This window comes from Aspergillus candidus (genome assembly GCF_002847045.1).
Source record: "Aspergillus candidus strain CBS 102.13 unplaced genomic scaffold BDW47scaffold_79, whole genome shotgun sequence".
In the NCBI taxonomy this organism is placed as follows: Eukaryota; Fungi; Ascomycota; class Eurotiomycetes; order Eurotiales; family Aspergillaceae; genus Aspergillus; species Aspergillus candidus.
In genome coordinates, this window is record NW_020194084.1 from 49,703 (window position 1) to 73,336 (window position 23,634).

Here is a 23,634-nt window from a genome sequence, read left to right on the forward strand (position 1 = left end):
ATAAGATAGAGTTTCATGGGCTACTGTTGATTAGATATCTATCCATCCATACGACAGTACAAGGTCTTTGTTTGGTTGATAGACAGGATAGCATTGACGGCCGAGCGAGAAGATCGCACGATTACTCAGAAGTCCAGAGAAGGACGTATCAATCTGAATGAGTGTCAATGGCGTGGATGGATCTAGTGATGAGACCACAGTCTAATACCGAATAGAGAAAGAATGTTAGGTCAGTAGGGATACAAGTTAGCGCAATCCAGAGGATCTAAATAAGCTGCCGGATAGAACAGTTTTAATGGTGGGGACCTTGACCTTTACACCACTGTGATGCTACATATACATCATTGGTTCGAACTCCGATGTGTTGTCTACACCGAGTAACCTTCAAACAGGCAGAATTGTTGAATCTACACACGCTTTGAATCAAGACCAGGTTATGTTTCATCCAGGTAGCTCGGCTAGTCAAGGGTACGGCTGAGTCATGCGCCTTATAAGGTCCATGTTGAAATACTACAGTATCATAATGACGATTCGGCTCTGGGGAACGAATGGATGGGATGAAGGGGACCGAGGTGCCATGGAAGATACAGTGGGGAGTGGCGTAGGGAACGCTGCATCATCATTTGCATCGCGTGTGGAATCCGACGGGAGAAAGTTTTGCATCCCAACCAACCAGTGGACATTGGGATGAGTCCGTCCGCCTCTTTCCTTTCCATTCTCCATTTAATCCTTGTCTGAACATGATTTCTAAATCAATGTCGATATCTATATATCCAATCACTCATTCTTTTGATCTTTATCTTGATTGGATTCACAGGATCAACACTTGTTGGGCCGAGGTTCTGCGTGAGGCTTCCCAACAGAATCCACAGACCCACTTCATTGAATCAACTCCAGGTTCTCATTCTCGATCTGCCAGGTTGATCATCTCAACGGTTCATGGGCCTGTTTCCTCGGTCCTTCTGTCCTAACCAATTGCTATTCGTCTGGATTGATTCTCTCTTTTCTTTTCTTGATTTTTTCCCGTTTGTTTTTTTTTTGGTTTTTTTTTCTCCCTTTGCCCTTTTATCCTTTGTGAATTGATTTTCTTACCATTTTCTTGCCTCTTTTCGGCCGATCTGCACTTGCCATACACTAGGCCGGATCCATCTTCAACTGGATCCACCCGGCCTTCTCTAGTTAATATATATATTTATTTTTTTTTTCCGATTTTATTTTTTTTATAACAAGACCCCATCCTGTCTTTTCTCTTGATTTGGTTCTTCCTCTTCTTTGCCGTCTCCTCCGTCTACTCCATCCATTGACTGGTTGTTTTCCTGTCGCAAATCAACCATGTACGACTTCAATGTCGACACCGCGTCGGGACCGGCCATCGTCCGCATTGGCCTCCCGCCTTCCTCCCTGTTGAGATTCCCTCCGGACCAACTGCCCAACACCCTTCCCGCTCCCATCATCGATCAACCCACTTGGGACCAGCCCTTCAACATCCCTCCCACCCTCTACAACCAGGCCCTGGATGTTCGCGTCCCCATCACCATCGCCGGGGTCTACGCCGTCACCGTCGTCCTGCTCAATCGCGTCAACAAGGCCCGCGGATACAAGCCCTGGGGCTTCAGCCAGTCCAAGCTCTTCAAGCTCTTCGTCATCCTTCACAATGTCTTCCTCGCCGTCTACTCCGCCTGGACCTTCGTCGGCATGCTCAAGGCCTTCCGCAACTCGCTCCCCGCCCGCAACGATCCCAATGGCCTGATCAGCGTGGCCGACGCCATGTGCAAGATCAACGGCCCCCGAGGCTACGGCAACGCCGCCACCTACAACCCGTCGATCGACCAGTGGACCATGCGGAACCCGGCCTACCAGCTGGCTGAAGGCGGTGTCCCGGACTCGACCGACGTCGGCCGCCTGTGGAACCAGGGTCTGGCCTACCTGGGCTGGATCTTCTACCTGTCCAAGTTCTACGAGGTCGTCGATACCGCCATCATCCTGGCCAAGGGCAAGAAGAGCTCGACCCTGCAGACCTACCACCACGCCGGCGCCATGATGTGCATGTGGGCGGGCATCCGCTACGTCGCGCCTCCCATCTTGATCTTCACCCTCGTCAACTCCGCCATCCACGCCATGATGTACACCTACTACACCGTGACCGCTCTCCGCATCCGCGTCCCCGGCGTCATCAAGCGTTCCTTGACCAGCATGCAGATCACTCAGTTCCTGATCGGCACCACGTGGGCCGCGTCCTACCTGTTCGTGCACTACACCCTCCCTCTGGACCCGTCCGCCGCCAGCGCCGCTGCTGCCGCCGCCGCCGGATCCGCCGACGCGGGCTCCGTCTCGTGGCTGAAGAAGCTCGCCTTCCGCGCCGCCGGCGCCGAGGGCATCGCAGAGAACGTGGGCCACGCCGAGGACGCCGGACAGCGTCTCCTCGTGGGCCCCATGACGACCTGCATGGACACCAGCGGCCAGGGCTTCGCCATCTGGCTCAACGTGACCTACCTCCTGCCGCTGACCTTCCTCTTCGTCCGCTTCTTCATCCGCTCGTACCTGTACCGCAAGGAGCCCACCACCCACCAGCCGACCCAGATGCACTCGGCCGAGAAGGCCGGTCTGGACGCGCTCAAGGGCGTCAGCCGCGAGATCCAGAAGTCCGTCGAAATGAACGGCGAGACCAGCGAAGCCACCGATGACGAGGTGATCAACAAGGCCAAGGCCATCCAGGCCAAGAAGGCCCAGGCGGCGGCTCCCGCGGACAACTCCCCCGTGCGGACGCGCGCTTCAGCCGCCAACAAGCAGAAGTCGCGCGTCATCGCCAGCGAGACCTCCGATCAGGGATTCTCGCCCGTGACCAAGAAGGGCGCCAAGAAGGCCACCAAGGAGAACGACCACTCCAGCGCCAGCGCCAACGTCAAGGGCAACAACCCGTTTGGGGTGCTTGACCGCAATGCCTAAGCTTTACGGCAGCTAGGATCGTTTGATTCTACCATCAGCCACGAGGCAAATAATTGCGGTCTCATTTACGAGATAATCGAGATAACGCCACGAGCTACGAGGATCGTTTTCCTGGCATCTGTCTTTATTTACGGCTCGACGATTTACGATTCCGTCGTTTCCCTGCGTCTGGCCTCTTTGATTGGGGGACTGCCTATCCATACCATCAGATGGTAGACAGCAGACATGCAGTTTACACTTACATGATCCCACGCTACCTGCCTAGGCTATGATTATCATTATTGGTTTAAAGCCTGGTTAAAGTTGGATGGTATCATTGCTAATTGTTGGAATAGTTTTACACTGTATTTTTTACCTTTTTTTTTTTTTAGTGTCCCTTTTTTTCCTTCCCCTTTTTGTGTTACCTTTCTTTTTTGTGTTATTGTTTTATCGTTTCACCCTATACCATGTGTGTTGTTGTACATAGTTCTAGTTCATACAGATCAGATACAGACCCGCCAGCGTCGAGATTGACGTCGGGGCGTGGAAGGAAAGGAAAAGAAGCATCGGTTGATGATGCAATACAGGATTTTATATTATCTACTCTCTTCTATAAACCTGCCACCCAAAGAACGAATGATACGACATACGTAACATTAACAAAACTGCATATTCAGCTAGCTAGGTACTCGGGCACCACCCTCCCTACTCATCCAACTCACTAGACTTACTCTCGCAGGAGCACGTGAGTGAGTGACACAGTAGCTGAGCTGAGTACCTACCTGTCCAGGTATGATACCTAGCTACAACTCCACAGAAATAAATCCAAAGGATCCAAGAATCAAATCACTAGAAGCACTTTTGCGTGAAGGTTACCTGCCACCTATGTACCCACCCACCCATCTATAATATCTGATCAGAGCCGAGAGGTTAAATGATCCACCACCCAGTACGAAGTACGTACCAGGGTCTCGGCCGTCGGTGTGGGCCTGGAGCTGGGGGTGTGTGTACTTCAGCTACTAATGTACTGTGTGCGATTCGTTCCCGTTCTGGAAGCTGTATTTTTTAATAGAACTATATTTGCACACCACCTTCATATATTAATCACTGTTGATCCTCTGCCTATTCCGCCAGCAGGGTGAGAGTCTAGATCATGCATAACACCTAGGTATATAGTAATATACAGACCATCTTCGACCAACCTGTCCAATCAATCAAACCAATCAATCAAACAATCCAAGCCAGCTTCCCGCACCTAACTAGATCATGGAAGTTATGAATAGATAGATACCTATACATCGGTACACTTCATGCCTGCAATACCTACATGACACCCCCGTTTCAGCCCATGTCTTCCAGCAACCTGATCGATCCATCTACCATCTCCAATCACGAGTCCGTACCGTGTCTCCATTATAGTCAACCATGCCCCGTGTCTCTTCCACGTCCACTATCTCCTTGTATAAGGATTACTTATCATCGCGGAAGAGGTGTCCACCTGTTCGGAGGAGACTGACCTCCGATTTATGCGCTGGTATAGTGCATCCATCCATCGATCCATCCATTGTTCCAGGGAAGGATGACAGGTAGGTAGGTACCTCGTGATTTCTATACGTCCCCCACAGATAACACTAGGTTCAATCCAATATATCCAGGTCTCAAGCCAACCAGTTAGCAATATACATACATATACTTGACTTTTTAACCTCCATCAAACAAAGTAGTCCATCAGTAGCCATTCAGATAGGACCAACTCACCCCTCCCCCCCCCTAGCCACCATCCACTCATGTTATTCCGCCATACAGAATGACATCAGTCGTATACATGCCGTCACCATGCATCTACTCGATCTATCGGTGTTGGATAATTACTTATCTGTCTACTGTGAGGTTATTATACTAGCTACCTACAGTAGTAAGTAGTGTCAGGGATAGACACATCACTCACATACCATGTGACGGATTCATGAAATGGTCTGATTCTACCTGAGTATTTTTATATGAATATATGAATGAAGACAAGGTTGTTATCTGTTTCAAACCTCAGAACCATTTGCAATAATGATCACCATATTGATATTGCAGTGAGATCCGACTGTGATTAACCCCCTGTAGACGGTCGCCTTTGCTAAGGTGTTGTCAATGGACAGTGCCAGACAGATCACTCTCAAATTACACCATCATCTGAGACAGATGGTCCTGTTGAACTGATCTACGAATATCAGTATAGATGTAGGCGTATTAAACCCTACCGGGTCTTGGCATTCTCTCTTGCTTTTAGGGCTGGCACCGATTCTCGCTCGCGCTGGACAACATGAATGGAAAGAAAAGGGAAAAAAAACAACACAATATCAAAACAGCAAAGGCCATGATGCTGAAAGAAAGAAAAAGAGAAAGATCTTCAAATGAAGGCAAGCGAAATGTGTTGTTGTTGCATACCGTCCAAACAAAAGTTATTACCGGCAACATGTATGGAAGGTTCGAGCGAACGTAAAATAGCGACGCCGAAGTCAAAAGATACAGAATGAAGTTGGATGCAGTTCACAGGTAAAGAGAAGAAAAGAAAGAAAAGAGAAGAGAAATTCAGGATGCTGCATGTACCCGACCGGCCAAAGCATACCACTGAACCATTGCCGCAATGCTTTATGTACGGTGGCCCATGGCCACAATCAAGAATAAATCAGAAGATAGGAACCGAAGATTGACGGACTGACAACCAAGCAGATAGTGCCCAACTTCCACGCTCACAAAGAAAAGAAGCAGATTAGTATTTGAAACGGAGGCTCGCATGCACGTCAACCTCGAAAGAAAAGCGTCAAGGTCGCAATCAGACCAAATGAAGAGTTGCCTAACAGCCCGAAGCGAAGACGATAGATTTGAAGCCCAAGATCGCCGTGCAGAGTAGATCGACGCTCGATGCCAAATGATCCGGAGCGGGCAAGGCACGCATGTAAAGGAATCGTCAAGCACGATCCAACCCATTAACGACGCAAAGCGCAAAAAGCGTCATGAGAGGTTCACACTGCCATACCGCCAGAATCACGTCGCTGAGTAATCACTCCGTACCCCCGCATCGACGACGGAGACGCAGTGAACATCCGCTCTAGAGAAAGAAAAAAGTCTACAGATTCAAGACACCAAGGCCGCATATCACACCGTCCACAATCCAACAGCCGTCCGAGAATTAAAAGACACAGGTGACAGAGCGTAACGCCGTTCGAAATGCAACGATTAAAGAAAGTGGGTATAGACCTTCGACGTCTCGTGAACTTCCATCTCCTAATACCTAGTTAGTACTGATTGCAACAGCTGGGAAATGACGACGCACCATCTTGAAGTTGTTCAGCTCCTCCTTAATCTGCTGAGCAAGCAGCGGAGTCAAACGGTTGCACGTCGCGATGTCTCCCCGTCGATCATATTCTCCACTGGGCCAGGTATCGTGGAACTGTATCCGTGGGCTGAAGATAAGGCTCTTGGACATCATCGCGTTCGGGGAGACCGGGGCACTCTTGCTTTCGCTGACGAGTCGACCGTCCGACAGGTAGTCATCAACACCAGCAATCTTGACCGCGTCGGCACGTTTCCCGGACCGAGCCTGGTCCTCAGGAGTGCTGGGGGCACTAGAGTGCGGGGACTCGGTGCCCTGATTGATGGTGGGGATCGCCGGCTCGGAGTAGGTTTCTAGGTAGATGTTAGCTAAGGGGTTCGGCAATTCACTCGAGGGGCCACTAACTTTTGAGGATACCCTTCCGAACCGCGGCAAGAACTTCGGCTCGCTCCCTATCGCCCCCGACGATGCTCTTGCGTGATTGGGACTTGTCCACTGCGTCACCATCGTGTGCTGAGGTATCGGCGCCGATTTGTTCAATCTTGGCGAACCCATTGCCAGCGCGAGGGGGCTCTGGTGGATCAGGGATGCCAGTTCCATTCTGCCGGTCTGCCTCGACGTTAACCACGGACAGCTGAGGGGCCATCGCCTCAAGAGGTCCGTCATTCGAAGCAGTGCTCATCACGGACTTGGGGCGGAATAAGCCCACGAGGGACCGCCCAGACCGCTTCACTCCCTTGCCCATCTTTCGGAGCATTATGGAAGCCGACGATGCCGTCGAAGACACAGAGAGGTTGTCCGTAGAGCTGTTGAAAAACCGGCCTTGATGGTGAGAATAGATACTTTCACCCAAGCCACCAGCTTCTTGCTGCTCAGCGATCGCCGCCTGTTCCGGTCCCAACTCCTCCTGAAGAAGGTCCCGGCGGGCCTTCTCCACCGCGATGGCCTCCCGCTTACTGACGCTGCTCTGCTGCGACGCTTTCAAGAGCTCCGACGCACTCCCAAAAGAGAAAGCCCTTCGCAGCCGAGATTTCCCCGGCCGGTTCGGCTCATTCTTGAGATCGGTGAGGCGTTGGGCTGCAATGCTCTCCGGTCTTCCCCTGCTTTGGGGCGGGGCAGGCGTTGACTCTGGAGGAGGAGGATCCGATGACACTGGTTGGGACAACGGCGACGGTTTGGTCGTCCGCTTCGGCTCCTCCACCTTGGGAGTGGCCTTGTTGGACGACGACGCCGTATCCGGTTGGCTCGCCTCTGGCACCGAAGAGCTGGACGAATTGGCGGAGGGGGTGCTTCCTGTGACATCACGGTGCGACTGAGCCGACCGTGGCCGGTCGAAGTAGTCTTGACCCCCGGTGGTCGGGATCGGAGACGACGTCGGCAAATGGAGCTGTAGGTTAATGAGTCCAGCATTATCTATATTTCCCCAGCTCCGACGCCGATATCTCTTGGCTAGTTCTGGCTGCGACTTTTCCCGTCGGAGGGTGTCGTCCGCACTGGACACTCGATTATGGCCTGAGGGTTTAGGTCCAGAGGCACTTGGTGGTAACAGTTGATCGTCAACGGTCCCACGAGCCGACGGTGGATTACTCGTCGATGTCGTGGCAGGAGGGGTCGCCAGACTGTCTGGTCGTCGATTCCCACGGCGGTAGCGATCTGGAGAGGGGCGAGATACGGTCGGAGAAGATATGTTCATAAAGGCGGGAGGAGAGGGAAGGTTGGCGGTCGACAGGGGGCGGAGAGGCGGTTCAGCTTGATGCTGCTTAGACGGAATCGCCGTGTCGTCTTTCGAGACGTACGACTGGACGGAGGAGTTTGAGGAGGTCGATACAGAACCAGCTGCAGGATGGTTGGCTAATCGCGGGTTGACTCCGCCGGGACCAGGACCGAACGACACTTGAGGGGCGGACGGGGCAGAGGAGGTGCGGTGTTCGGGCCTCAGATGAGGGGACCAGGATTGACGGTTTTGAGAGTTGGTGGAGTTGGGGACGTTTGGGGTGCTGGTGAAGGCGTAGGGGGCCACGACCGGGTGGCCTGCCCGATAACTGCCTGAGTTGCCCATCGAGTTGTAGGTATTCCAGGGCACGGCAGGATTCCGCGGGTTCTGCTGTTGGGAGGGCTGAGAGGGAGTAAAGGTGCCCGATGAGGAGGAAGGGCGAGTCTGAAGCACAGGAACCGTGCCACCTTGCTGAGGAATTGTCTGTACCAACGCAGCCATGATGTTCTTCTCCACAGTTCGGAAAGGAGGTGCTCCGACGCGTAGGGGCCGACGCCGTTCGATGATGTATCGTCAAGCGAGCTTGCCAGAATCCGCGGAACCCAAGTCAGGAGGAAGAGAAGTCGTGTGAGGGGACAACTCGAGGGGAGGGGAGGAAGGAAGGAGAAAAAAAATGGAAGAAGATCCTGTACCACGTAGTCGTCAGTTTGGATTGCACAAGGGCAACATCGTTCCCACATTGGCTGCACTCTCCAAGGTCGACCACGTCTGCCGACGAATGATCATCTTTTTTGTTCCTCCGGGGGGTAATCACTGGTTGGGGAGGGGAAAGCGTACCTGTTCTAATAGATGCAGAAGAAACAAAAGAGATTATATTGATACAAAGATTAAAAGGAGACGCTTAGGAGAATGCAGAGAAAGGAATGTTGTCGACGGCGAAAGGAAAGGCTCGAATCAGGCGATCGAAGAGAGGAGCCGGATACGGGGGGGAGGGGCGACGTAAGGAACACAAAGGCTCCAGGATGGCAGATGCTATCTAGAGCGGTCGAGCCATGTACACGGGGGAGGCGTGAAAAGGGGAAGAAGTGTCGAAAGCCGGTGGATCAGATGCAGAAAAGCGACGGCGATGAGGTGAGGAGCAGAAAAGAAAACCAAGAGGACGCGAAACCAGAAAGGAAGAAGAAAATGAAGAAAAAGAAGAAGCAAGTGAGGAACAGAAGAGAAGAGAGAAGAACCAAATCCTTGGAAAGGCGCCTTATCTTCTGAATCAAGCAGAAGATGGGGCCGTTCACTTGGATTGGTAAGAGTTGAAGGAAGAGAAGGAAGGTGAGGAGTAAGGGAGAGAGAGATGGGAGAGAGATGGGAGAGAGATGGGAGATAGATGGGAGAGAGATGAATGGGTAGGAGGGGTTGACAGAGGGAGTGGAAGAGGGGAGGAGAGGAGAGGAATTAGGAGAGGGAGAGAGAGAGAGAGAGAGAAGAGAGAGATAATCGACCTGGGGATAGAATGGGATGGGAGAGAGATGGATGGATGGATTGGACGGTCTGCTAGTCGCGGACGGGCTTTAGGGGAGACTGACAGGCGGAGTCTGACGGACGGGCTTTTCCCTGAGAAAAAGCGAGCAAGCACGCAGTTCTTTCTCTCTCCCACACACTGGAAACTGCCTTTTTTTCTCTCTTTCCCTCGTGAAGTTTATTTTCTTTATTTCGGTTGGGGTTTAAAAATAAAATTAACAATAGCGATGAAAAAAAAATTATATAAACAAGAGCTTCTTTCTTCCTTTTACTTTTTTCCCTCGTAATGTTATGGGGATGTGGTCGGAAAATCCACGAGGGGGGGAGGGGGAATCGATCTGGCGTAATCGTCGTATAATAAAAATAAAATAATAATCAACTGATAATAATAATGATAATAATAATGAAGATAATGAAAATAATAAAAAATAAAATGACCATGATAATAATAATCATAGACAATTCAAAATCCAATATGCCCAGTATTAGCTTGGTATCTCCCGATTACTATTATTGCAGCTGCAAGTCATTACCAAAGCCAATGCACAATCAGGGTGGTATTATTGTATGTTGATGGATACGGTAAGGGAATTCAACGGGGTCATGAACCTTCATTCAATGAACGATTCCAATCTAAGCTATTAACATCATACGAGAAAACCAGAGAAATCATAATGACGATAATACCCCTCATGACTCTCCTGAAACTCCCTTTTCCAACATCAGCCAACCGTGCAGAGGTCCGTCCATCCCATCCGATCCCATATCCGCACTAGCACAGGCAACCTGCTAAAGGGGTAAGACAACCTACTCTGGGGCTGTATGGGAGTAACTGCGTAGGTCTGGCAAGTACGGAGTCGGTACGGTTCAGCTGCACCCACAAGGTACCGCTGCAGATACTGTGGTTCGGCCGGAAGATCCAGGTACCCCATTCCGTATCTTGGTTTAGGATTACCAATAATACACTAATTAAAACCCCCTAGTAGTATCCGTACCATTTCTCTCTCTCTCTCTCTCTCTATACCTCCTGTTGAGGCGACATACGGTGTACACCTGGCGGAATGCATGGCCACTAAATCCCTCCGAAAACACCTCGCTCTCTTCATACTGTATGGGGTACTCTTTCTTCGCGATGTGGGGTTGACGACAAAGAAATCCTAGCTTTGCAGATATCCCACCTTTTTCAAAGCTGGGGCCTCTGTACCGCATAATAAAATCTCTTGAAGAAGAAAGAAAAAGAAAAGGAAAAGGAAAAATCTCAAAAACGTCCACTTAGATGGAGCAAGTAAATGATGAATAAAATGGTGAATAAATGGAATAAAAAATGAAACAAAAAGATAAGAAACAAGGAACGATAAATAAGAGTCAACCAGAAGAGAACGTGCTGAACAGTGGAACACATGAGACCACATACCTGACCATCAATTAATATCTGGCAAACTGTACATAAAACGAGCGATTGGATGAGCAAATCCGACGCTGATTTGCGACCACACCCAACTCCGACCTAAAGGCTAAAATGCAACGCCAACATCTGAACGGGGTCGTCTCCCGAGGACCACACTGGCACACGGGCAGGCAACACACGGAGGTTCGGAGAAACAGTCTGGTAGCGACCGTCTCGAGGTGGGCTCTTCTCGCCAGACTAGTACGTACAAAATAATCGACAGATGGGGGTGTACACCAATCATGATAGTGATTCTGTTTCTCCGATCGTTGTGTAGCCGGTCCTCGATAGTGGTTCTAATCATCTTCTGACGCGCCAGGAAATGGCGGTTAATCTAATCTGAATACACTAATTAGAGTGCGACCGACCTCTCCTCATGATAGACAGACAGCTATCCCACCCAAGCTGGCTCGCAGGGTATTACCCTACTAGGTATTGTAGGTAATGAGATGATCTGACGACGACTGGGCACGATGATCCCCGGATCTTCGTCTTCGTCTTCGTCATCTTGGGTAACCTACTCATCTACAACCTTGCCTCTATAGTACTCCACATAATATCCTCTACATAGTATCCCTCCATAAGTAATGGCGATATCGAGTCGTACCGACCAGTTTCCTCCCAGCTGTCTCTCCGTACCATCTACAGGCTACCAGTGGAAAACTCCCGTCTGTCTGTTCCATGGATCAACCAGCTCCGCCCAAGTGAACCGAACTTCTGACCGATCATCCCCTGTTGATGTTCCGCTGTCCGGTTGTCCCAGAGTAGCAGCCTTGTGGGTAATCCTGACCCCGTCCCGTGTACCGTGGCATTAAGCAATACCCGAACCATTAACAATCAAGGATGACCCCTACAGATGTCGTCTCCAGTTCAACCGTTAATATCAGAATTCTTCTCACACATATATGAAAACAATACCCATCTACTCACCTCACCACTAGCCAAGTGTCCAGTGTCCAGTATCCAGCATGGGACCTGACTAGAAAAACGTGGCTCGACAAAAGACACCTAGTTAGTTAGGTTGTGAACAAGGCTAATGTAGAGTCAATCTCCAGACAACAAGGTTTGGGCTCCTTATGCAAGCGCAGTGCATTGAAACCGTCCTTGTTATGTGTGCACCATCACCATAATCCATCCCCCAATTGTACGGTGGGCCGGTCGCGATCCGAATAGGCTACAATTCACTCATATTGAAGCCTCATATATTTGCCTCATGGGTACCTACTTCTGTCCAGACCATACGCCCTTACTCACCTACCGCAGGATAACCAAATAGAGCCAAAATCCGCTTGCCACATGGAAGTCGAACTCATTACGAAAATTTATGTACGTATCTTGAAGATTTAGCACAAGATCGGCTAAATCTCTCCCTGAACGCCTTCCCCCTTGGCTGCATTTACGGGAAGGGCGCCGCCCCTAGGACAGATACTGGCGAATGTCAATGATCTCGGATCCACGCACGCTTGAACCAGACGCGGCTGAGGCTCCTTTTGGAAGTGAGGGGACGTCCGGGAACCCGCTCAATAATCAAAAGACTGCGTAAACCTTCTTTTTGGTCTTCTAGACATGCTGGATTTGTCGGTGTGCCAGGTACATTGCTGCAAGTGGACCTAACTGTACCTGATACCTACTTGAGTTCAATATTTATGCACTTTATACTTTTGGATAGAATCGGATGATAGTACTCAGTGTTTAGGATACCCACTCGCTCCAACTGCTCATACTGTTGATTACATACCTACCTATACGATAACTATGTAGATGTGTAGAGATGGTAAGGTAGATACGCAGATAAGCAGGTGGTGGTGATAAGTTTAGGATGTGGTGATTTGCCGCATGCGGAGCAGCGTAATCCAGGCGACCCACATTTATTTTCCCTTCGTTCTCGCTCAAATTTTCCCTTTTTTTTTTCCCCCTTTGAAATTTGAACCTCTCTATGGACTGACTCGTAATCATGGTTTCATACCTTCAGCTGGAACAGCTATCTATAGCTCCATTCTCACGCCTAGCCGAGGTCATACCAGCTCCCTAGGGCAGTATACAACCGAGACCTAAAACCAACACCTTTTGACAGCATACACAACAGACAGTGTAAAAGACATGAAATACACAATACAGTAACCACCATACTACTAGTCAACTAGTTAGTAGCCAAATGGGATCAGTTAGTCGCAACCGCCAGCAGATCAAAGTAAGGAGTTCCCGCGTGATCGACACAGCAAACGTCGCCCATCCAGACATCTGATTCGGGGCTTTCCTCTGCCAACCGCGTCACTGCGCTTGACACCGGGGCGGGCGACGACGGGGGCGCAAATCACCCAGCTATCTTGCGTGTTTCAGGATTTCCATTCGACGGGGCAGCAAATCTTCTTCCCCACAACCTTGGCTTTTTGCCGTGAACGCAATGGGATTTTTGGGGGGGCTCCATCTTGGTTCCACTTGTTTGCTGGGGGGTTCGGCCTGATTTGTTTGTTCAACTGTTGGGAGTGGGAACTTGAGGGCTGTATATTGTGTAGGTTACATTTGTAGACGGAGATGGCCGTGGCTTGTACCCAGTTGCCCCTCAAAAAAAAATCAAAAGAAAAGAAAAGAAAAGAAGAGAAAGAAAACGAAGAGAAAAATGTTGGAATGCGTCCAACAGCCTGGATTGAAATGGGTGTTCTAAACCAATTAAACAGGCTACTGATTTGACTATCATTTGACAATCAGGAGAGATTCCGTTCAAGGAAGGAGAAGGAGATTTTCCCGGTCGATCCATCTTCAACAGCCCACAATCCTCTCCCAAAGTTTCCTAACTTCCTAACTTCCTCGGAAAATCGAGGTTTGGAAAGTGGAGAAAAAGTCGTTTTGGATAAGCTTGGTACGACTAGTTCGGTAACAGTCAATTACGGGCAGAAAATTGTCCAGCTACTTACAAGCTATAAAATGTGGAAGGGAGCATCCTTCGTGCGGAGAACTTGCGCACGCCATTGTTGGTTCTGCTGGCTTTAGTTTAGCTGCTGTGAGTCTTCCATGGTGTGTACGGGACAGTGCATACAGACTAATAATATCTCTTTAACATTAATGTACTTATGTCATGGAGAGTTTTCGCAATCGGTATTCTCTTCCAAAACCCGACCGCCTGGGGAAGTAAATTACCAAGTATGGAATTGAAGATAGTCAAACCAGCCAAGGCGGTGGCCCACCACCCCCTGATATCTATCCCAACCATGGAATGCCAACCCTTCTTAAAGGGACATTGAAACCTAAGTTGTTGAGCTACTTCACTTACAGCACGTCGCTTAATGTCATGCTGGAGGATAGTATCTCGGGAGTTGCTAAGCGGAGACCTGCGTCCTCACTTCCCATCCCAGAAGCCAAGAACTCGGTTCATGGGATTCCACATACAGTAGTTAGCCCCTGTGCCTAATGCATAGTCTAGGGAGCTCGCACGAGGCGACAAAGACCACAGTCGGCTGAGGCTGTCAACATCCCCGATGCGGCTATAGACGATCGTGGGTAGTTTTGGCGATGGCCCGCTCCCCCTCCCTTTCCCAACGCCAAAGCCTCCCAAGACATGTATGTACATGACTTGACTTGACTTGACTCAGTCTGCAACCCCTTGTACCGTAGCGGAATGCGGAACCAAACTTCGATGGACCCCACTCCCTGGAATCTGTACCACTGTATGACAGGCGTCGAACTGCCATTGAAGTCCGAATCTGGCCCATATTGACTCAAGCGCGCGAGACGCATGTCACCACATTGTTGATATACCTCCAACAAGACAGTTATCAGACCCGTTCGTTTCCCTCGCTTCCTATCCCAATCTTCCATATCGCGTAAGATAAATTAAACTCCCCCCCCCCCCTCTTGTGTCCCAAGACCCAAGCGAGCTTCTCAACCAGCACCTACCTAGTGATGATACTGACCCGATATCGTACTCGAAAGATACCTCTTACCCCTTCCAGATAAGGGGGCATCGCACTACAGGAGTCGAAAGAGGAACTCAAACCGCCCGTGCTGGGACCAAATCCAACAAAGGGACGATCCCTGACCTATTCGGATTAGGGGTGGGGGCGAGACGGATGAGCAGAGCCCGTGAGGTTGTGTCAATGTGAGCGCCGAGCATCCTTCGGAGGAGCATTATCTGGGGAAAGAAATTGTTGTGGAGTCGGCCGAAACTCGAACTGGGGTTCCTAGTTTAGTTATGGTTGGGAAATCGCTTGGAATGGAATGAGTGTAAAATATGATCGTGATCTTATCGGCTGCTGCGCGGTTCGGTATTCCAATCTCGTCCGATGGAATGGTTTTGTATAGGAATGCACTGCGCAAAGAATGTGGTAAAAGCGTTCCGACGCGGCGGAACAACAAGACCAATTGCAGCCTGGCACTTTCGGAGCGGCTGGAAGTTGCAAATGCTTAGGGAAATACTGAAGTAGGCTCAGGTACCACCATCACCCCGCATCAGAGATAGGTTCTGACCATTAGATTGAGCTAGTGGGATCCTAGCGGTGTAATCATGCAATGAGATGATGAGATCCCATCTCCCCTGTCCGAAGTAAAGACACAAGCCAATGACCTAGGTACAGCAACAGAGCCACACAAGCTGATATCATTGGTGGTCTGTAGACTTGCTCCGATCCGCTCCAGGTGGAATGTAGGTGTTAATATTGGGGTCTTTTTAACCCAAACACAGCGCTGTGGTCCTACCTAGAGAGGTTGCGAGTCATGTTGATCACTGAGAACAATTCACTTTGCATTGCTGGATAGTGACCGGCCAGTGCCAGGCCAGTGTGAGACCAAGCGAGACCCTCTCAATATGCAACTCCTTCAATGTGTTTCGCAATACTGTACGGAGTAATGACTGGACTTGTTGATGACTTCATCATGGCTAGGGAGAGGTCAAATAAATAACAAAATAGCGCACACCACGTATCTGCCGTCTCCAGAGATAATCAACTTAGACATCTGCATAATTAGCCTGTCTAATACCTTAATGACTGTATAATGCGACCGGGGTCAAATCAGATCATATGACGAACTTAAGGGCCCTAGTCTCCAAACTAAACTTATCTTATCATCGAGCACGAGTTTCCTTACTCGCCTAAACTAGTTGACCGTAGATTTAAAGCCTCTCTGCCTGGAACTTAGTTAGGTCATCCGGTGGAATTTAGGCGACAGCGGACCCGGGCAATAACTCCAAAGGTATCCATTGGCATGTTGGTGACCTGCATGTCGCTGCAACCGGAAAGCCACCGAGCGGGGTCGGGAGCCCCGGGAGGGGGGAGGGGGGAATGTCCGGTCTCCGTATATGATAGTACTGTATCTTGGATGTGAGGGGCAGACAAGTCTAGGCGATCCACCTACTGTTCGTTGATAAGTTGATAGGCGCTGGAGGCGTGTGTGCTTTGTCCAATACTCCTGAAGCGTACTTGAAGGTGTGGTGGTTGAAGGAGTGATTGGGGGGTAATTGACTTGTTGGCTCTACAGTGAATGAATGATGTCAGGGGTAATAGAGTAGCTGCATTGTCTCTATGCTTAACAGGGTGGTAGTGGTAGAATCCACTAGGTCTTAGATGTTGAAGACAAATCCCCACTTTATATTGCTGTTGAGTTGTCTATATTTTTACAAGCCAGTCGCAGCACAGTTGTTCCAGATATAAATATCTTTTATATTAGCGAAAACTTTCCTCTGACCCACTTCCAGATCCACATGAAAACGCGGCAAGTATCATATGGTCGGTAGCAAATATGTAACGAGGGTATGTAGTGTCTATCATTCTCGAAGGAAGTGTCCTTATCTACTATACTCCGGACTGTGCGGTGACGGTGGGTTACTGGAATGTAAGAAGATGCCCCTCGGCTTAAGCGTGGAATTCTGCGGCTATAGAATGACTTAGCCCTGGAAAATTGTATTGGGCTTTAAATTTGCATGAATCTACTAAATGGACAGAGGCCGCACGCCGAAGACTGTGTGAAGGGGAACCAGGTGCCCAGGTATTTTCCCATGGGGACATTTTCCGCGATGTACGGTATTATCAAAGGCGTGGCGAGCATGAAGTTACCAGAGAGTGACTTGCAAAGCGAGCACCTACAGAATATCGTGATTTTAAAGAGATCTATATGTCCAACAGTGACGATAATCGCAAATTTTGGCACAGCCTGAACAGACTTCTACCCTCTTTGGAGCCCATGGCAAATGGGTGCCCATCTAATGAGCCTGAAAATATCAGGGTAGATATACTTATTGGAAGAGAATGATCGTGGATGCTCACAATTTCATGGAACAGATTCCAGGTCGGCCTTGGACGAGGGTAGAAAATCACCCGACATCTTGGCCATTTTTGTTGATCGCTCATCTGACCGTCGCTCCTTGAACTTCGAGGTCTTTCCCAGCTTCAAATCCACCTTCTCGCGGAGCACCTCGTAGATAAAATGAAACTGCATCTCATTGTACACCATCATCATGCGTTGCTCGCGCATCTGGTTGACGGTCTCGAAGACGGGGTCCACATCACCAGTCACTCGGAGCAATTGTCCCGACTCAAGCTCCTGCAAGAGATGATCGAGCGCGATAAACACGCCTGTGCGACCGACCCCTGCACTGCAGTGCACAATCAGCGGGTTATCCGGCGAGCACTTGGACGTCGATAGCGTAATCAGATGGAGCAGGGCGTCGCGAACCTCGCCCTCGGGTTTGGTGTAATCCGCCCATTCGGGGAAGAGGAAGTGCCAGACAATCTTTGACTCGGATCCGAATGTGAGCTGCATTTTGCGAACTTCTGAGCGTGATTGAACATCGACCACTGTTTCTAATAATGTGACATGTCCCAGCACCCCGTCATCCATGTCCTCCTCGGAAGCGTCGTTCGCAGAATGGTCGCTTTTTTCTTCACGCAGAACCATGGTGGGATTCTGGCTGCTGAGAGGGAAATACTGGGAGCACTTTTCCCGACCAGACTCGAAGGTCTGGGTGAGCATGACGACCACGCCAACGTCCTTGGTTTCATGAAAAACCATCTGCCAGAAGTGTGTGATATTTCCGAGTTTCGGGCCCTATGCAGCAGAACGAGGTTGGAGACAGCCTTCAACAATGAGATGATACCCGCACTCACCTGGGTGGCAATATATCTGCGTTCCTCCTGGGAGAGCAAATCCCCCAACACGATCGGCGACGCATTGATGAAGTCGCACTTGCCATCGGGCACCCGCAGATGGATGCGAAAATTTGCCCACGCCTGCACATTTAAGTATCGATTTCTTGCCTTGACCTCTGTGTCATTCTCCAACGCCCAGCGATGCGACGGATCCTGCGTCATGGTGCCTTCGTTGACTCGTGCTCTTTGGATCTCTTCGACTTCGTCGAATTTTTTGTGAATTTCTGAGACGATACTATGAGCCACATGACCCAACGACAGCCCGACCAAACGATCCGCCAAAACCCCGAAAGAGAGGGAAAGAAAAAAATAAAAGGAACCAACCTTGTGGCGACTGGCACAAAAACGGGGGGACCCCATCGGTATCTCCCATTTTCAATGCTGATATGCCCAGCTCAAGACCGTCCACGCCTTCCACCCCCTCTTCGTCATCATCAAGCCGACTGCGTTTGTTTGCAAGAACACTGGTGTTGAACTCGATAGGATGCTCCATTGTTAAAGTCTTGTCAACTACTTCGGTGCTAGACACTTGTGGGGCATTGTCAAAATGGCCACCCTGAGCATTGATATCGCCCTCCTTATCCGACAGCATTTCGTTGTTTCCGTCCTTCCTCTGTTCATCTTCGACCGGAAGGGGGCGATTAAATAATCTTTTACCTAGGAGCTCAAAGTCTGTCGGCAAATCTTTTGGGTGTAAGAACAGCCAGTTTTCCGGCTCGCTGAGGCGTGGCGGATCATCATCTTCTTGGATGTCGAATTCGGAGGGATTCGGTCCATCAATTATTCGTTTCCCATCATGAGTAACTACTACAATAGGCATATCATCCAACGGTCCTGTAAGGTGATGCTGCGGGGAGCTTTGGGTCTTTCTAGCATCTGCATTAGTGCTGCTCTCGCCCGAGCCTCCCTGAATACTCCACGTATCGTCGAGACTGTCTTGTACATATGACAACGAGAGAAAACCCAATGACTTCAAATGCTCTGCGATGTGATCCGAGAGCTGTTTATAGGGCCGTTCCTTGATAAGGGGTAGCAAGCTCGCCGGTACACAATCACAGAGAGGACATATGAAAGGGTCACGGGTTGCTACTCTTTTGTTGCGTCTCGCTCGCCCTTGGAGCTGCGATTTTGAGAGTTTTTCACCATGTTCACCTTTGAGATGGGTTAGAAATGACTCTTTACGATCAAATTCTAGTGGTTCGACGTGCTCAACGTCACAGTACCACTTCTCCGTGTGAATCTTTTGTGCCCAGTTGATAGTATGTCGCGTTTGCATATGCTCCGTCCAATCATTTTTGGATTTGAAAAACCGAGGCGGCTCTCTGCATTCTTCGGAAAGACAAATATATGGCTCGAGATCCCGGTCGATGTGAACCCTAGTTCAATTTGTTTAGTCGCCTGATTGTCAAGTATTAACTGTCTACTCACTTCCACGAGTCTTCTGATAGCTTGCTGCTTTTCAATGGCTCAGAACAAATACTGCAGGATATGTATTTTTCTCCAGATTTTGGCCGTGGTCTGGGGGGATAATAGAATGATGTGTCTTGATTTTCTTGGACAGTAGAGCCTCGGCTTATAATAGACCCACTGGGTTTCTTGCTCCGGGAAATATTATTTCGCACAACATGAGACGGCACAGTGTCGACCGCTGTGCTTGCATGGTGTTCGCTATTGCCTCTATCGTGGGATATTATGCTTGGAAAATCCGTTGTTCCTGACTTATCATTTGCACCGCCCTGTACTGAAGCATCTGGGTCTAACAAGTCCTTCCGTTCATACGCCAGTTTCTCATTGTGTCTCTTGAGATACTGCATAGATGACCCACGGACATGTATGGATGTGCCGATTTGGTCGCAAAGGGCTTGCCGTGCGTGGGGGAACTTTCTACTCACAAGCAGACAACAGAGCGACTGTTCGTATCCACCGCTATGGACAGGATATCTTGGCCGATGGCCTTGTCGTCCCGAACGTCGTATAGAAGCTCCCAAAACTATAAGTTGATTGATTGCTGTGCCGGCGGCTTCCAATCCTGGTCTAGCTATAGCAGGAAAGTCCGTCTCGTCGGCTTCGTCATCAGTAATTGAACCGGTCTGCTCCTGAGCATCTGAAGCAATATCAAGTTCTGTAGTCTTGTTAGTTCTGAATATATTCACCTCCCGAACAGGTGCCTCCTACACGTACCCCACTGTATGTTTCTTTCCACCATATCAAGAAGCTCGATAATCATGTCTTTTATATCCGGAAATGGAGCCAGCCGAGAATCCAGAGATGCTCTTTGTGCCGCAAATGCTCCGACATATTTTGCCCAGAGATAGAAGTGTCCCTTTAGCTCTTCAATAATTAAGCTTTTTTCGCTGTTGTTTTCGACTTTTGCGAAGCTTTGCTCAATGAGCCTGGAACACAAACGCGCAGAATCATAGATAGTACGGTCCTCCATGGAATACATGCTCACCATCAAATGTAAAAAGATGCTTAGGAGTACCAAAAAAGACAAGAGGGCAAAGGATATAGGTGTGTTGATTGTTTTAAGACACTTGGAAAAGATGAGAGAGCGCTAAGGTGGGCCGCGAGGATTTGAAGAAGCGCTGATTGTTAGTTACCCCGCGCAAGCTTCACTGAACTTCTAATTCATTCTGCTTCTGAAAGAAGAGGTTCCTTGCCCGCGCAAATTATTTGCTAGAGCTGTTGATTGCTATAGTTTCAAGACAGTATGCGGCTTTGTGACGAATCAAAAGGTTATGCACGGCTCTTTCTCACAGTTCTCCCTAAATTTGTGAAAGCACTCCCCCGTCCTCCTTCCCACACTGTCACCACCGGGCTGCAACACTCTGCTTCGCGGGAGAGAGAAGCATTGAAAAACTCAATCACTTTGTTGAGGTTTGAACTCAGGGAAATGCAAAATACTTTCACAGAATCATGTTGTTCTTCTAACCTCACTGTCGACGAATTCAATACCGCGAGGGATGCTTTAGAGGACGTTCTGTACTTGCTGGAGGGATTAGTAGACAGCTCGATCTCTGTTTATCATCAAGGTAATGAGCAACCCAATCTCATATAACCACCCTTGTCCACATTTTTTGACCTGCTGTCTAGTAAATCAAGCCAAGGAATGGGAGTTGCCAAAGCTTCATGCTTTGGGTGATACTGCCCTTACATGCGAAATGTACATATCGTTTGGGCCGGCAGCGGCACGTTATCGATTAGTGTACTCTCAAGCCCGGCAGTTCAATGAGACCATGAGACGAATATTTGATTCGCCAACAATTGACACGGAGTCACAATTTCACCCCCTTTATCATGAAGAAGAAGCCACTTCGCATGGAGACAACTTAGCTATGGACGAATTGATCAAGGCCAAACGGCTCTCTGATACGGCAAATGCTCTGTTCAAGTTGTTGGCAGAGGAACTCAAATCTTGCGAGCCATCCCACTCAGCTCACATTCATCTCAGTGGCTTTAGCCGACCGGAAATTGACATGCTCATGTCCCTCTGCGGCCCAAAAGGGCCACGAAATTGTCATGGTGTATCGTGGAGGGGTAGAAGTCACAACCGCCCTTTGGTGGGAATCAACTCCCCTAAACATGGCATATGTTCTACCTTGAAACGCTATTGCAAGTTCAAAAAACGCCTGCTAATTGAAATAAGCCAGGATGGAAGCTGGAACTATGCTGAATCTTCCAGTGGCCGAGTGAAGGACGATGCCACAGCACCAGCATTAAAGCTGGAAGAGCTACTCCATGTGAGGAATGGCACAACGATGTCTTCTGCTAGGTTATTTAAGAAAGACCGCCTCCACTTGGCGAAGTGCATTACCAAATCCTCACTTTACCTCCTGGGCGGCCCGCTCTCACCAGAGGCGTGGAAAACGGAGAAAATCTATGTTACACAGGATAACGACTCACAAACTCGTTCTTACAAGCCTTATATTCTCCAGAAATTTATAAATCAGACGCCGAGAGAGCGAATGCGGGGTTCTGAGTCACTTCTCTACCTTGGAGTTCTTCTCTGGGAGTTACTATTTGGCCGCAGAGTCACGATCATGCCTGACGACGAAGAGTACGACGATGAGTATCAAGATATTTCGTTGTTCAACGCTCTGAGCCGGGAGGAAAGCGAATTGCGCGAGTCTTGTGTTGAAAAACCTTTTCTGGACATCATAGCCAGCTTTCTCAACATCTATCCTGAGGTCGAACTGGATGACCAGGAATTACGAAACAAGGTGTACTGGGAAGTTCTAAATCCACTCCTGAGTTATGTCGAAGCCTACCAATGCGGCATGTCAACAGCAAAAGTCTGCAGAATGGAGACTACACGGCCCTTATCCCACGACTATGCGGAGGAATACTTGGACCCGAAAGCCGGAATACCTGGATCTTCCTCAGAGTCCAGTTCCCTTCCTTACAAACACACAAAAAAAGATCTATATTCAGATAGAGGTTTTGGTCGTGATCATCGAGGAATTACAGTCGAGTCCCGAAACCTTCACTCCTTGCCAGAAGAGTCTGAGAATGGACCTTGTAACGGACTTGGAAAGCGAAAGATGTCTCAAGTTCCAATGAACGAAAGAAGCTGGAAGTCAAGCCTAGAACCACAAAAATACAACATTGCCATCGTGTGTGCTCTTCCCAAGGAACATCTTGCGGTTCGTTTACTGTTCGATGAGAAACACCACAAACCCAACATTCCCTCGGAAGACTCCAATCAATATGCCTTTGGCTGTATTGGGAGTCATAATGCTGTTACTGCCTGTCTGCCAGTTGGAAACTATGGAACAAGCCCTGCGGCTCTAGTCATCGCTAATATGAAACGGACTTTCACTTCCATAAAGTATTATCTCTTGGTTGGCATTGGTGGTGGGATACCGAGCAAGCGAAATGATATACGCCTCGGAGATGTTGTGGTGAGCATCCCAGAAGGGGCCTTCCCTGGGGTCATCCAGTATGACCGCGGAAAGCGTCTAGGAAATGATGAGTTTGAAAAGACAGGTTCTCTTCCGCCTCCACCGCATGAAATACTGAATGTTATCAGCCACATGCAATCTGATCCAGGCCTCTCTCCGGAGCCACTTCAATCATATCTCGACGCGATCTCAGACCTTCGGCCGGAATATGGGCATCCGAAAATGGAGGACTACACATCTTTTCAGGGCAACGGGATCCCTGCAGTTGATGAAAGTCACACATCTGAGTTGATAAACAGCCAACGAATCAACACCAGAAATCATCCAAAAATTCACTATGGTTTAATTGCATCCGGGGATCTGGTTATAAAGAATGCGGAATTTAGAGACAGTCTAAGCCAAAGATACAATGTACTTTGTGTCGAAATGGAAGCAGCAGGAATCGCAAATGTCGCCAGCTGTCTTGTCATCCGAGGTATTTGCGACTATGCTGACTCCAGCAAAAGCAAAGTTTGGCAAGAGTATGCTTCTGCTACAGCTGCATCTTACGCCAAGCTACTTCTTTTCTATCTCTGATGTCAGAATGTTTGATTGTTCATTCCAACACATGTATGGAAATCTAGTTGGGTCATCTGACATGAAAAGTTGACCCGCAAAACATGAGG

The 23,634-nt window shown here is 49.2% G+C and overlaps 5 protein-coding genes across 5 annotated transcripts; 2 read left to right on the top strand and 3 right to left on the bottom strand.

Annotated features, from left to right (window-relative positions):
* Window positions 1-1,065: 1,065 nt before the first annotated feature.
* BDW47DRAFT_87173 (elongation of very long chain fatty acids protein) lies at window positions 1,066-2,952 on the top strand. Its single transcript, XM_024820088.1, has one exon. It carries the CDS (start codon window positions 1,333-1,335, stop codon window positions 2,944-2,946), a length of 1,614 nt encoding a protein of 537 aa, XP_024667785.1. The 5' UTR covers window positions 1,066-1,332; the 3' UTR covers window positions 2,947-2,952.
* Window positions 2,953-5,169: 2,217 nt separating this feature from the next.
* On the bottom strand, window positions 5,170-5,481 carry BDW47DRAFT_87187 (uncharacterized protein). The gene has a single exon (XM_024820089.1). It carries the CDS (start codon window positions 5,392-5,394, stop codon window positions 5,203-5,205), a length of 192 nt encoding a protein of 63 aa, XP_024667786.1. The 5' UTR covers window positions 5,395-5,481; the 3' UTR covers window positions 5,170-5,202.
* A 550-nt stretch (window positions 5,482-6,031) lies between these two features.
* Window positions 6,032-8,672, bottom strand: BDW47DRAFT_87206 (uncharacterized protein). Its single transcript, XM_024820090.1, has 3 exons — window positions 6,659-8,672; window positions 6,254-6,606; window positions 6,032-6,204 (listed from the first exon to the last, which is right to left on the bottom strand). Exons 1-3 carry the CDS (start codon window positions 8,466-8,468, stop codon window positions 6,157-6,159), a joined length of 2,211 nt encoding a protein of 736 aa, XP_024667787.1. The 5' UTR covers window positions 8,469-8,672; the 3' UTR covers window positions 6,032-6,156.
* Window positions 8,673-17,190: 8,518 nt separating this feature from the next.
* BDW47DRAFT_134784 (protein-tyrosine phosphatase) lies at window positions 17,191-18,561 on the bottom strand (the record flags this gene model as incomplete). Its single annotated transcript, XM_024818166.1, has 3 exons — window positions 17,191-17,967; window positions 18,027-18,292; window positions 18,393-18,561. The coding sequence occupies 3 exons, from the start codon at window positions 18,559-18,561 to the stop codon at window positions 17,191-17,193; spliced, it is 1,212 nt and encodes a 403-aa protein (XP_024667788.1).
* A 2,217-nt stretch (window positions 18,562-20,778) lies between these two features.
* Window positions 20,779-23,545, top strand: BDW47DRAFT_120935 (purine and uridine phosphorylase; the record flags this gene model as incomplete). Its single annotated transcript, XM_024815547.1, has 5 exons — window positions 20,779-21,100; window positions 21,162-22,909; window positions 22,940-23,256; window positions 23,287-23,444; window positions 23,481-23,545. 5 exons carry the CDS (start codon window positions 20,779-20,781, stop codon window positions 23,543-23,545), a joined length of 2,610 nt encoding a protein of 869 aa, XP_024667789.1.
* Window positions 23,546-23,634: the final 89 nt, after the last annotated feature.

Bases quoted from the DNA above. Each gene is read 5' to 3' on its own strand.
- BDW47DRAFT_87173 (XM_024820088.1), top strand. From the start codon at position 1,333: ATGTACGACTTCAATGTCGACACCGCGTCGGGACCGGCCATCGTCCGC.
- BDW47DRAFT_87187 (XM_024820089.1), bottom strand. From the start codon at position 5,394: ATGTTGCCGGTAATAACTTTTGTTTGGACGGTATGCAACAACAACACA.
- BDW47DRAFT_87206 (XM_024820090.1), bottom strand. From the start codon at position 8,468: ATGGCTGCGTTGGTACAGACAATTCCTCAGCAAGGTGGCACGGTTCCT. The intron at 6,607-6,658 runs GTTAGTGGCCCC...ACATCTACCTAG, and splicing joins TCGGAAGGGTATCCTCAAAA to AAACCTACTCCGAGCCGGCG. The intron at 6,205-6,253 runs GTGCGTCGTCAT...ACTAGGTATTAG, and splicing joins AGCTGAACAACTTCAAGATG to GAGATGGAAGTTCACGAGAC.